General features: G+C 43.4%; 1 protein-coding gene across 1 annotated transcript in view; it reads left to right on the forward strand.

Moving 5' to 3' along the window:
* Positions 1-13,822, forward strand: part of LOC149435445 (erlin-1) — a 54,800-nt gene that overhangs the window by 21,598 nt on the left and 19,380 nt on the right. Inside the window, exon 4 of the mRNA XM_089662643.1 lies at positions 10,395-10,441. Within this exon, the coding sequence (XP_089518769.1) occupies positions 10,395-10,441 (47 nt within the window). The remainder of the gene's footprint in view (positions 1-10,394; positions 10,442-13,822) is intronic.

Consider the following 13,822-nt stretch of genomic DNA (forward strand, 5'->3'; position numbering starts at 1 on the left):
GGGCTCCAGGGTAAAACCCAAGTCAGCTTCCCATTCCCGAATATAGTTAGAAGTCATTTGAGAAAAAGTGGACAATAAACCTCTGTACATCAGGGATAACAAGTGTCTGGAATCCCCCAACTCTACACATGAAGTCTCAAAGGAAGTCAGGGAGTTCCAGGCTCGCACTCTGGGGAGCAACCTCTGAAAGAAATCATGAATCTGATGATAATGCCAAAAATCCATAAGGAACGAGCCAAAGGACCTGTGTAGACCATCCAGGGGTAGAAGACGCCCGGATGGGGCTAAGGTCTGACATCTAACAATCCCTTCTCCTCCCCAGATGTTAAAGTCCAACTGGATAGCCCTCGATGCGCATGTGGGACCCAAGGGGCTCCAGCCAAATTTCTACTGGCTATACTCTTTTCTAAAGGGACCCATACCTTATCCGTAGCGTGATGCGTCCAGTTTAGAATACGAACCAGGGCCATAGCTTTAAAGGGTAACATCTGGAACTCCCTATCCCCCATACTCCTTACGCCTGCGGAGAAGCAAAAACGCCAATCGAGGCCTCCTCCCCTGCCAAATAAGTCGTAAACAACCGACGCTAACCGCTAAAAAATATCGGTGGGAGATGGATCGGGATCGTCGATAATAAATATAAAATTTTAGGCATGATCATTTTAAGAGCGTTAATTCGGCCCAACCATGTGAGAGCTGTGTCATGCCAAACATCAAGGGTCCTCTCCACCCTACCCCCCCCCCCCCCTTAAGAACACCCTGTAATTTTCTGAATATAACAATTTAGGGTCTGGGGAGAGCTTGGGTACCCAGATAAGTCAACGTTTGGGGCCGCCAGCCAGATTGAAAGTTGGCCTTTAATGAGTGTGCGAGGTCCGTGGGGATCGTAACCGGCAGAATCTCTGACTTCCCATAGTTTATTCTAAAATTCAAAAGGGAGCCATACCTATGAAATTCAGACAGCAGCACTGGTAGAGTCATGAAGGGATTAGTAATGTAGAACAAAATATCGTCAGCATATGCCGAAAGTTTATATGCCCCAGAGTCAATAGACACCCCCTTGATTTCATCATTGCCCCGGATTTTCTGCAGAAGTGGTTCTAAATCCAAGGCGAACAGGAGAAGGGACAGAGGGCAACCCTGTCTAGTAACATTACGAATATGTAGTGGTTCATAGAATGTCCCATTAACCTTAACTCTAGCCGCAGGTTCAACATACAGAGCCATAATCCAACCCATCATCTTCTCCCCCAACGCCAGCAAGGACTCTTCCATGAATTGCCAATTCACCTTATCAAATGCTTTCTCGGCAATCCTTAGACCGCGCCAGAAAGGAGGAAGAATGTGGGCCAAAACGGGTCCAATGAAGGACATTCAGGGCTCAAATCATATTATCTCTGGCTTCTCGGCCCAAAATAAACACTGTCTGATCAGGATGGATGATACCCGGAAGGAGTTCCCTCAGTCTGGTCGCTATAAGCTTAGAGAAAATCTTAACATCAGAGTTCAGCAACAAAATGAGATGGTAGTTTTGACAGTACAAGGGGTCCTTCCCTGGTTTAGCAATAACAACAATATGAGCTAGCAAGGCTTCTCTAGATAAAGGGGAGGAGGCTGTGAGGGCACTCATTGGACCAGCTAGAAGGTTGACACGTGTTTATAATAAGCGTTAGAAAAGCCATCAGGTCCCGGGCTCTTACCATTAGGAAGGTCTGAGATAACTGAGGCTACCTCAAGAGAAGTAACCGAGCGCTCTAGCCTCGATCACGTCTGTCGCCAGGCGGAGGAACTTCACCTCACTAAGATATTGATGAATAAAGGTCCTATGTGGAATAGTTTGGTCCGGAGTCCATTTAATATTATACAAGGAGCTATAATATTCCCGGAAAGCATCTGCAATACGGGTGGAGTCAACCACAGGTTTGTCGCGAACTATCAGCTTATGCACATGAGATAAGGCCTGCCGTTTTTTTAGTTAGCGAGCCAAGTGATGGACACACTTATTCCCATGCTCATAAAATTTATAATACCTCATCTTATTTTTAACCTGTCTCTCAAGGCAGTTCAACAGTTTGGCCCTAAGATCCGTCAATGCAGACAAATCTGAAGGGCTGAGTCTACTTTTATGAGTCTGTTCAAGTAAGCGAATATTTTGGACCAGAGTCTCAATTTCTAAGCTCTTGGCTTTTTTATGTCGGGAACCGTGAGCAATCCGCTCACCTCTAATTACTGCTTTGTGGCCCTCCCACCACGCCCCCAGGGAAACCTCATCATTGGAATTGAGTTGGAAGTAAGTAGCAATTGAGGATTCAATGGCGGCACGGGTAGTAGCGTCATCTAGCAAAGTTTAATTTTATCGCCAAGTCCAAGCAGATTTGTGGGGGGAGTGTAGAGTCAGTCAGCGAAACTGGAACGTGGTCAGAAATGGTTACAGAGCCAATTTCCGTGGTGCCAATGCTGCCTAAATGGTATTGATTGAGATAAATTAGGTCAATCTGTGAAAAAGAGTTATGAACGTGGGAGAAATAGGTATAGCCCTTGTCAGAAGGGGATGGGTCCACCCTCCAGCTATCCACTAGGTGAAGATCCTGCAAGCACTTACGAAAATGTTTAAGAACCTTAAATAAAAAGGTCGACTTCCCAGATGAACAGTCTAGATCAGTGTCTGGGGGAAGTTAAAATCCCCACCCAACACAAGGAGGCCCTCCTTGAAAGTAGCTTCTTCAACGTTTTAGAAAAAAGTCAATGGTACGCGTGTTGGGAGCATACAAATTAGCAAACGTGTAAACCTCACCAATAGTAGTACCCTTAAGGAACAAAAATCTACCTTCCGGGTCTACCAGCTGGTCAACAGGGACAAAAGGACAAGACTTATGGACTGCAATCAACACTCCACATGTTTTAGGGAGCGGGGACGGGCAGGAGAACCACTGATTTAAATACGGATTGGCGGAGCCTGGGTGCGGAAGCCCCCGTGAAATGGGTCTCCTGGAACAGCAACACAGTCGGGCCTGTGCGGCATAATTCCTGCTAAAGCTTCCCCCGCTTAGAACTGGAGCATAGACCACTGTCATCATAGGAAACTACTGTCAATGAAGACGCCAATCAGACAGTCTTAAGGGGTGACCAAGATCTCCATTCCAGGAGGCCCAGTCCAGGGAACAGTGGAAAAACCAAACAACTCCAAATCCACGGATCCCGAGACACAATCAAAACCTGAGTACAGAAAGAAATGGAAAACAGAGAGGGGTAGAAAGAAAGGGCAATGAACTCACAAATAGGGCCACGTGCCACATATCGAGAAAAAAAGGGGAAAAACAGGTCCGGACAGGGCCACCCAGATCCCCCTAAAGAACTGTAATTCACAGTAATATCTCTCTAATTTGGAGACAATCCTACTTGGGGGTAGTGACTAGCCATGAGGGAGAAACAGACACCAACCCGGGGCCGTGCTGAACAGTAAACTAAGAAGAGGGACTGTAACGGAGAAGCCCGTAAGGTGTAACCAAAATCTATCTCTCTCTGCGCCCCCATACCACCAGCCAAGGAAAGTATGTAGCCAGTAGGGCACAGAGGAAGAGCACTACAACATGCAGAAAGACATTTAAGTTGCACAATTAACTAGTTGTAAACAACCATGAAACAAACCAGAAAACTTGAACGCTTCAAGTAGACTGTCCACAGAAGTTGGGGGAAGTCTCCTGCCTCTGACGTTGATGTCAATGGGTGCGTTGAGGAGCCGGTTGCCAGCTGTCTGGGCCCATAGGAATTTGCACATCACTGGAGTATCGCCTGTCTTGGAAGTCCACTTGAGGTAGCTCCAGAGTTTTCAGGAATGTAGAAAGGTTGTCTTTGGTGCGCAAAACAGCAGTCTTACCAATCCTGCGGGCAGTAAGACAGAAGGGGAAACCCCAGCGGTAGAGCACACGCTCTTGTCGTAGCAAGGCCAAGACCTGGCCTAGGGCTCTCCGCATCATAAGGGTGCATCTGGACAAGTCAGGGAAGAGTAGCAGGTGGGCCCCATCAAAATCTACATGTTCCTTGCGTGTATAGCCGACATGATTGCTTCTTTAACACAATATTTATGTAAGCGACATAGTATGTCTCTGGGCTTATTAACGTCTTGTGGCAGCGGAAGTAGGGCATGATGCTGCCGGTCAATTTCAACCGATGTGGCAGCAGAGTCTCCCACAATCAGACTGAAAATCCTTTGAAGTGTGGGCACCAAATCTTGCACACGAGTTTCCTCAGGCAAACCATAGATCTTTATATTTTGGCGTCTTTCCCGGTTTTCATAGTCTTCTAGCTGTATCAATAAAGAGTCAAGCATATGTTCATGCGTGCGTGAGGCCTCCCCGAGTTTTGTAACTGAATGAGCTAAAGTTTCATGAGCAGTTTCTACAGCTTCCACCCTGTGGCCTATAGCAGTGATATCTGCCTGCACTGTGTCTATGGCCTCCTTGAACGAGGATTTAACAGTGGCAATTAACTGAATCATGTCAGCTTTAGTAGGGAGGGCCCTAATGTGCTCTCTGATATCCCAGTCTCCAACAATGTCGTCCAGGACCGAACCCGCGGTCAAGGGCAATGTGGAAGCATGAGAGGTAGTGGGGCTGTCGCTGCATACCTGGCCCGAGCCTGTGGTATCCCCTTGATCATAGGTAACGGCAGGAGGAGAGGCCGTGAGTGTCGGGCGGTCCGGCGCCATCTTGGATTCCTCGTGGCACGATCTCAGGGACCCAGCAAAATAAGAATCAAGGGCTCCAGAGCAAGTCTGTGGGGGTCGAATGGGGTAGAACATACCTGCTGCCTCCCCTGCACCTCAGTGTGTAGTGCGAGATTTGTCCATGCCCTGTGAATCTTCATTTAGCTCAGAGCAAGCAGGAGCTCTCAGGCTGCACGTCCTCTCTCCTTCGTAGCCATACCACCTTTTGCTTTTAAAACAGCATCAGTTCTTCTAGGTACACTTGCACACTGTTTTGAAGGAACTCGGTAGGTAGGTTGTTCAAAACATCTCGGAGAACTAACCATTGATCTGTGGATGTAGACCTCAGATCCTTCTGTCTGTTCATGTAATCCCAGACAGACACCATGATGTTGAGATAAGGGCTCTGTGGGGGCCCAAGCCATCGCTTCTAGAATGCCTTGTTCTTTTTTACACTGAAGATCGTTGACTGCATATTTGGGGTCGTTGTCCCACTGCAGAATAAATTTGGGATCAACCATACGCCACCCTGATAGTATGACATAATGGAGAAGTAACTTCCTGTATCCTTCATCATTAGGACATGGAAACAAGGCTAAGTAACTCAACTATGCATGAAAACATAGGAACTGGGGTGTAGAATAATTGCAACAAGTTCTCTGGACTGATGAGTCAAAATTTCAAATATTTGGCTTGAGCAGCAGGCAGTTTTGTTTGCAAAGGGCTGGAGAGCAAAGACAGAGATGTCTGATCAATAATAACACAAACAAATTCAACTGCGCTAATTCCCCATTTTTCCAATATACAAAGCCTCAAACACTTAAGAGGACATCCTCTCTTATAAAAAGTAAAAAGATTATTAAAGTTGCGCTAAGTAGGAAAAAGTTCAATAAACTTCCGGAAGACGTCTTTTGATGACAAAACGCGTCAGTGGAGCCTCCCTCTGATGTCACCGCGCTGTCGTCCATTTTGGAAACTTTTTTTAATGCTTTTATTTCTTGTAAACTTGTAAGTAGGATTTTATTTGCGCAAATAAAGGTACATTGATCATCTTGCACTATGAGAGGCATGCTTTATTTTCCATGACACTATCCTGATACCGCAACAGGGATGACCTACTGATGTATGTGGATTTTGGGTCCTGACATGATTTGAGAGATCTTGGGTCCTGACAGGTTATGGAAGTTAGGATGATAATTTATCTACAGAAAGCTGAAAATTATCCCCTATTGTTAAGGGGTCTTTTCATCTGGTAAGCCTCCATTTATTCATATGGGGGTGGTCTGCACACATGGGTGACTAATTGGATGAAAAAGAACTTGATCAGCATCACATTTAAAGAATGAGAATCTGTTTCACAAATTTATTGCGAAGTTTAATATTCATGTGGACTTTTATGCCTTCTACATGGACTATGTATGTCACTGCCTATATACACTAATTTGTTCAGTTATTATGTTTATGGCTATTTTCACATTTATTACGTGTACAGTATAACCTCGGTTTACAAATTTAATTTGTCTTGCAGGACTTTTCGTATAGCAAAAAATTTGTAAACCGAAACGCCGTTCCCCCTAGGAATGCACTGAAAACCAATTAATCCGTTCCGGAGGGCAGAAAAAAGTAAACGCTACTAAAATACCACATGAGTTATTTTATCAAGTCATGCGGTATTTTAGTAGTGACAACCATGTGTTAATGTTTAAGCTGTCAGCGGGGTTCCCCACTGACCGCTTAATGTAAAAGAATTTCCGTCCATCAAAAAAATTATTTAAAAACTGGCGTGGGTCCCCCCTCCCATCTATACCAAGCTCTTTGGGTCTGCATGCTCGGATAAGCGTCTGGTATGGATTTTGAGGGGAACTCCCGCGCCAAAATTTAAAAAAAAATGGAGTGGGGGTCCCCCCCAAAATCCATACCAGACGCTTATCCGAGCATGCAGCCCTCCAGACCACATGCCCTCAACATGGAGGGGGGTGCTTTGGAGCAGGGGGGGCTCCCCCCTCCCCTCCAAAGCACCTTGTCCCCATGCTGATGACAAGTAGACAAGTAGATCCAACGTCAACCATGATGTCCGCCGCAGCCCCGAAAAAAAAAAAAGGTTCTGTTCCAGACAATGGCTGCCAGCCCCCTGCCTTTGAGCTGGCTTGACTGTTCTTAAATATGTAAGGGGCCGGGCCACCTGGGGACATCACCCGAGTGACCCCGCCCCATGTAACGGGTCACATGCGTGATGCCCCTGGGTGGCCCCACCCCTTACATGTTTAAGAACTGTCAAGCCAGCTCAAAGGCAGAGGGCAGGCAGCCATCGTCAGGAACAGAACCTTTTCTTCTTTTTTTTTTCGTTTCGGGGCGGCAGCCATCATTATTGACGTTGGATCTACTTGTCAGAGACCGTGTCCTGTCTTTTTTCACACTACACCTTTTTTGTTTTTTGTGAATATGTAGGGGTACCATGTACCCCATACTCATTCACATGGGGGGGCCGGGATTTGGGGCTTAGCTTTCAGATTCTGATAAGCCCCCTGCCTGCAGACCCCCACAACCACCAGCCAGGATTGTGGTGAAGAGGCCCTTGTTCCCATCAGCATGGCGACAAGGTGCTTTGGGCGGGGAGCCCCCCTGCCCCAAAGCACCCCCCCATGTTAAGGGCATGTGGCCTGGTATGGTTCAGGAGGGGGGGGGCGCTTGCTCCCCCCCCCTCTCCTGGCCTGCCGGGCTGCATGCTCGGATGAGGGTCTGGTATGGATTTTGGGGGGGACCCCCATGCCATTTTTTTTTTTTTTTAAAGTTTGGCATGAGAGTTCCCCTCAAAATCCATACCAGACCCGAAGGGCTTGGTATAGATGGGAGGGGGGACCCCATGCCGGTTTTTTTTATGTATTATTGTGTTGGTTTGTTTTTTTTCTTGACTATAGCTCAGAAATTCAGCTTTCACTTTCCCCCCAGCTAAAAGTTTTTTTTTTTTTCTTTTAGTTTATTTCCCCAAGTTAAAAGAAACAGTTTCCTTTTAGTTTCTTAAAAGAAACAACGTTTCCTTTAACTCTGGGGAAAGTGACAGCTAATCTTGTGAGCTATAGTGAAGAAAAAAGAAAATGCTGGGAATTGCATTTAAAAATCAGCACTGACATACACTTCATATTGAGAAAAAAAATTAGTAAAACATTAGTAAACCGAGGCATTATTTTCAATGGTTTTTCATTCGTAAACCGAGGTACAACTGTACTTAAGTTTATTGAACTTTTTCAGACATAGCGCAACATTAATAATCTTTTTATTAGTTAATGTCTGAACTTTCATTTTTCTTCCGAAATATGTTTGCCTGCATATGATTACCATTTTTAAAAGAGTACAGTATAGTGGTTGAGTATAGTGGTTTAATTCATTTTCTTCAAATGTCGCTTATCTGATTCACAGTGTATATGTAACAGTTTACATCAATCCTGGCCTCCTAAAAAAAAAATTAAATCAAAGGTTCTTACCAGAAATATGTAGATTTGTCATAAGAAACTTGAGCACACATAGAGAAACCACACATATAAAGAGGACACCAACAATATGCAGATGTAACAGTCAATCATAATACGGTTCTGGCTAATGATTGATCTTTAGATTTACTTAGACTTCTCAGTTAACCTTTATCCTATTTGATACTAGTAAGGTGATTGTAACCCTTTGCTGGTAAATCAGGAAATTAAATGTATGCTTTGTTTGTATCAGTGCCTCTGTATACAAAAGATAGAGAAGCTGTGGAATGGAAGAGGTGTGACCACATGTGAATATTGATTAACCACTGGAGCTCTAGAAGGTTTTACCCCCTTCATGACATTTTTTTTGCTTCACACAAATAGAACTTTCTTTTGGTAGTACTGGATCACCACTGGGTTTTATTTTTTTGTGATCTCCACAAAAAAACCAAATAAACCGCTTTCCTGCCGCCGTATAGCAGATATACTACTACACGGCGGCACGGGTGCGCAGAATCACGTATATATACACGGAATTTTCATTTCCAAAGAGGGGGCACGCACCGCCATTTATGAGTGTTGATGTCAATCACCGGGTCCTGGCCGGTGATTACGCACCGGCGCCCAGCGATTACTGACAAATCACAGACGGGGAAGGAAGACTGTTTTGTTTGCAGACAGTCTTCCTCCGTCAGCATCCCGATCAGTGTGCTTACAGTGAAGCACCCCCACCCCCCCCGCCATAGTAAAACACTCCCTACACAACACAGTTAACCCTTTGTTCGCCCCTCATATTAACCTCTTCCTGCCCAGTGTCATTAGTACACTGTCGGCGCTGGTTTTTAGCACTGATCACTGTATTGGTGTCACTGGGGATGTCAGTGGCACCAAGTTAGAATGACCGCCGCAGTCCCGATCAAAGTCGCTGATCACCGCCATTACTAGTAGGAAAAAAAAAATCACAGTATCTATACCGCCACTTGTAAACGCTATAACGTTCACATAAACCAATTCATTTACACGTATTGGAATTTATTTTTTTTTAGCAAAGATGTAGTAGAATACATTTTGGCTTAAATTTTTGATGAAATTTGATTTTTTAAAATTTTTTTACTGGACATGTTTAATAGCACAAAGTCCAAAATATTTTTTTTTCTCAAAATTGTCGGTCTTTTTTTGCTTTTTGCGCAAAAAATAAAAAACGCACAGGCGATCAAATACCACCGAAACAAAGCTCAATTTGTTGGAAAAAAGGATGTAAATTTCATCTGGGTGCGGCTTGCATCACCGTGCAATCGTCAGTCAAAGTAATGCAGCGCCGTAACACAAAAATGGCCTGGTCAGGAAGGGGGGTAAATCCTCTGGAGGGCAAATGGTTAAAAAACAAACAAAACATTTACTACCTTCTTTTATAAAACGCATCTGATAATAAAAAAAATAAAAAAATTGCAAACTTAATTTCTTCTTAAATCGTGTTGTCATCATGGCTTGGCAATTCAAGGGGCCACAGCCCATGAATTGGGAAGGAGGAAATTTTGTTTTAAGGTAAGTATGCCATAATGTGCTAGTATGTGGTGCATACTAGCACATTATGGCTTAAACCACCGGAGCCCATGTTGTGTATTTTAAGAAAAAAAGTTTACTACCAGTTTAAGTGTGCCTTGGCTGAAAAAAGGTTAAGAAACACTGCGCTAAGAGACACTGTCTGAGAGGGTCAATTAACTGACACTGACATCGATAGTGTTAATACTGTACACTGGCTGAGAAGGGGTTAACATCGGGGAACAATCAAGGGATTGACTGTATGCCTAGTAAGTGTAATTTGTGTAATATGTGCTGCTTTTACTTTACTATGTGTCTGTTTTTTCTTCCTTAGCAGGAGAATAAACAGGCAGATCACTGTTACCTGGCTCAAATCAACTGCCAAACTCATGCTGTGTCCAATCACAGCATGGATCAAAAGGGGAGCCCAAGGTTGCAACATACCAGTACAGGGCCCGGCCTGCAGTTGCCGCTACTACTAGTGCTGCTTGTAGTACAACTACTGTGAGCGGGTGGCAAGTGGTTAAAGAAGATGGTGATTTCATGCTTGGCACCACTCCTTTCTGTATTAATAGATGAATGCCTTTCATATGTATGTTTGTCTGATCCTGGAAAAATATTGATGTTTTATTCACTTTTCTGAGTTTACCTAAAAATAAATTACATTGTTTGTTTTCCAGACAACATTACAAACTGATGAAGTGAAAAATGTACCCTGTGGTACCAGGTATGTCTATTTGCCATATGGCAGAGGAAGACTGAGCTATTCACATTATATGGCTGATGTTTGGATAAGTGCACACTGGTGATGTGACAATGCCCACACCTTGTGATGCATTAACTATTAAGAGACACTGGAAAGCAAAAGTTTTTATGTGAAGAGGACACATTTCCAAATGGGTGAAACATAATCACACTTGGGCATTAAAGCAACCCTTTTTTTTATTCTGAACATGTAGTTAAATGGTGCCCATTGAAAATGTCCAAATTGTAAGTTCTTGTTGAAAGTAGGTTATGTTCCTGACACCAGAGTTGATTTCAGTATTAGGACCAGTTTCGACAGGCTTTGCGCTTGTGTCACTGGGCAAATGTAGTGTGCAATCAAACTACATTTGATTTGCATTTAAGAAGCTTCTGACATCATTTATAGTTAATTTACCAGTGTATTTGGCTTCTTTCTAAGTGGTACCAATGTGATTTTGCCTTTCTGTTGATTTATATAAGGAGAAAAGCAGCTCTGATACAAGTAAAACCACTTGCCTTATACTGTCCTCAGTCCTTACAATCTTATCAATTACTAAAAATGTTAAAATAGATTTAATAGTATTAAAAATTTGCTCTGCCATCTTGTATAGATAGTGTTTCATTGTACTCTTTTGGGATATCTTGCTGTCTTTTTACAACAACACTTGAGGGAGTCTATTACACATTTTCACAGCTCTCACTGTGAAGAAACCTTTCTGTGTTTGGAGATTACATTTCTTTTCCTCCAGACGTAAAGAGTGCCCCTTGTCCTCTGTGATGACCTCAGGGTGAATAACTCTACACCGAGCTCACTATATGAATCACTGATGTATTTATACATGTTGATCATATCCCCCCTTAATCTCCTTTTCTCAAGAGAGAATAAATTCAGTTCCTCTAATCTTTCCTCATAGCTGAGCTCCTCCATGCCTCATGTCAGTTTGGTTGCCCTTCTCTGTACTTTCTCCAGTTCCCCAATGTTCTTTTTGTGATGTGGTGCCCAAAACTGAACTGCATATTCCAGATGAGGTATTACTAATGATTTATACAGGGGTAATATGATATATCTCTCTCTCTGGAGTCTATAGATCTTTTAATACAAGAGAGGATTTTGCTCGCTTTAGAAACCGCAGCTTGCCATTGTATGCCATTATTAAGCTTGTGAATCTACCAGAACCCCCAAAACATTCTCCATCATTGATTCCCCCAGTTGTATTCTCTCCTAGTATGTATGATGGATGCATATTCTTAGCCCCCAAGTGCTTAACCTTACATTTATCAACATTAAACCTCATTTGCCACATAGTTGCCCAATTAAACAGAGCATTGAGGTTGGCTTGTAAGTTGGAAACATCTTGTAAGGACGTTATTCCACTGCACAGTTTGGTGTCATCTGCAAAGACTGAAATGGTATTTTTAATCCCAGACCCTATATTGTTTATAAATGTATTAAAAAGTAAGGGTCCCAACACTGAACCCTGGGGTACACCACTGACAACCCTAGACCATTCAGAGTATGAATCATTAACCACTACTCTCTGAATACGATCTTTTAGCCAGTTTTCTATCCATTTAGATATGGATTTTTCCAATCCTGTAGACTTTACCTTACACATCCGTTTGTGGAGAACTGTGTCAAACGCTTTTGCAAAATCCAAGTATACCACGTCCACCGCCACCCCTCTGTCCAAGGTTTTGCTCACGTCCTCATAAAAAAGAAATCAGATTTGTTTGACAACTTCTGTCTTTCATGAATTCATGCTGTCTGTTGCTTAAAATATATTTTTTCCAGCAAGAACTCATCTATGTTGTCTTTTATTACACTCTCCAGTATCTTCCCAACTATAGACGTTACACTAACAGATCTATAATTACTTGGTAAAGACTTTGACCCCTTTTTAAATATTGGCATCACATTGGCCTTACACCAATCCAGTGGTACTATGCCAGTCATTAAAGAGTCCCTACAAATTGGAAACAATGGCTTTGAAATGACAGACCTCAATTCTTTTAAGGACCCGTGGGTGTATGCCATCCGGTCCAGGGATTTTTTTTTTATTTTCCAAGAACGTGCAAAAATCATCCCGTAAACATATGAGATGGAGAAAAAACAGTTACAACTTCATACACATCCAGGCACATATCGGTGTAAAGGACAAAGAAAAATACAATAATATTTCTAAGTGTTATAGAAGGTCTTGTATGCCGGGGTGTATCTTTAACATGCTTGACATACCAAGTTGGGTATGTGAGGAGAGAAAACCAACAAACAAGTTACTTCTCTGCTGTGCCTATGACAAGGCTTCCATAGCCAAGGTACACTCCGCATTGCTCAGATGGTGTGCAACAAGTCCTCCTTGTGGGCACCCCTACAATATCACCTGTTGCTCACCATGGGACCAATTATAGTCAGTGTGCCTCATACAGCGGATAATTTAGAGATCACCCCTTAAGAAAGGGGAAGACTGGAATAAAAAGAAAAGAAAAACTAAGAATGAAAGAGGAGAAAGGGAAAAGAGGTGCACCCTCATCTAAAAAAATATAAGTAGGCTATCCGAGTCATGGGATGTCCATTAGGTTTCTGATCCATCGGTCCCAGGTTTTCGCAGAGGGCCAGTTTGTCATTTAGGATTAACGCTGACAGGCGTTCATTTGTCATGATGTATGTTAACTTGGCCTTCAAAAGATAAAACGGGATCACAGGAGACTACCAGGATCTCGCAATTGAGATTCTAGCTGCTGTAAAGATAAAGGTTATCAACCGTTATGCATGTTTCGGCACCCCCTCTATAGGACTTCCCAGTAGGGCCTGACGCGGAGTCTTTGTTAACATAAATCCTATATTTTTGGAGTTGTGTGTTTGATTATAATGTCAAAAATTGCATTTGAACAGTATTTTTTTCTTTGCTTAAATGGAATTACATTCCAAGTGCAGCAAAGCAAAAGATATTCAGGGTCTTAAAGTTAATAATCATTTTTAAAGCTTCTCATCTAGCGTACAGGAGGTGGTTATACCAGGATCACCACTGCAGCCGTGATCCTGATACTGTGTTTTGGGGTTTTTTTTACCACCAGTGATCGGCTTTCATGTAAAAGTGTTCCGCGCTGCCCAACCACTTTTCCTGGGCTTGGATGGCCCCCCCACCGCTGTCCTCCACAGTTTCCAGGCTTTCTTCCGCTGGAGAGTCCAGGACCACTGTTAGCAGTTGGGTCGGCTGCCCACAGAGGAGATGGAAGAACATCCCTTCCCCAATCTCCCATGAAAAATTCGGGCCAGAAGCAGTTAGGATTTTGTCACTTCCAGGTTCAGAGCTGTGCTTCCCTGGCTGTAACGGCAAATCTGTTTCATCAGCTACTTTGGAGG

The sequence above is a fragment of the Staurois parvus genome, unplaced genomic scaffold (genome assembly GCF_062004578.1).
Source record: "Staurois parvus isolate SC_StPar_1 unplaced genomic scaffold, SC_StPar_1.0 ptg001507l, whole genome shotgun sequence".
In the NCBI taxonomy this organism is placed as follows: domain Eukaryota; kingdom Metazoa; phylum Chordata; class Amphibia; order Anura; family Ranidae; genus Staurois; species Staurois parvus.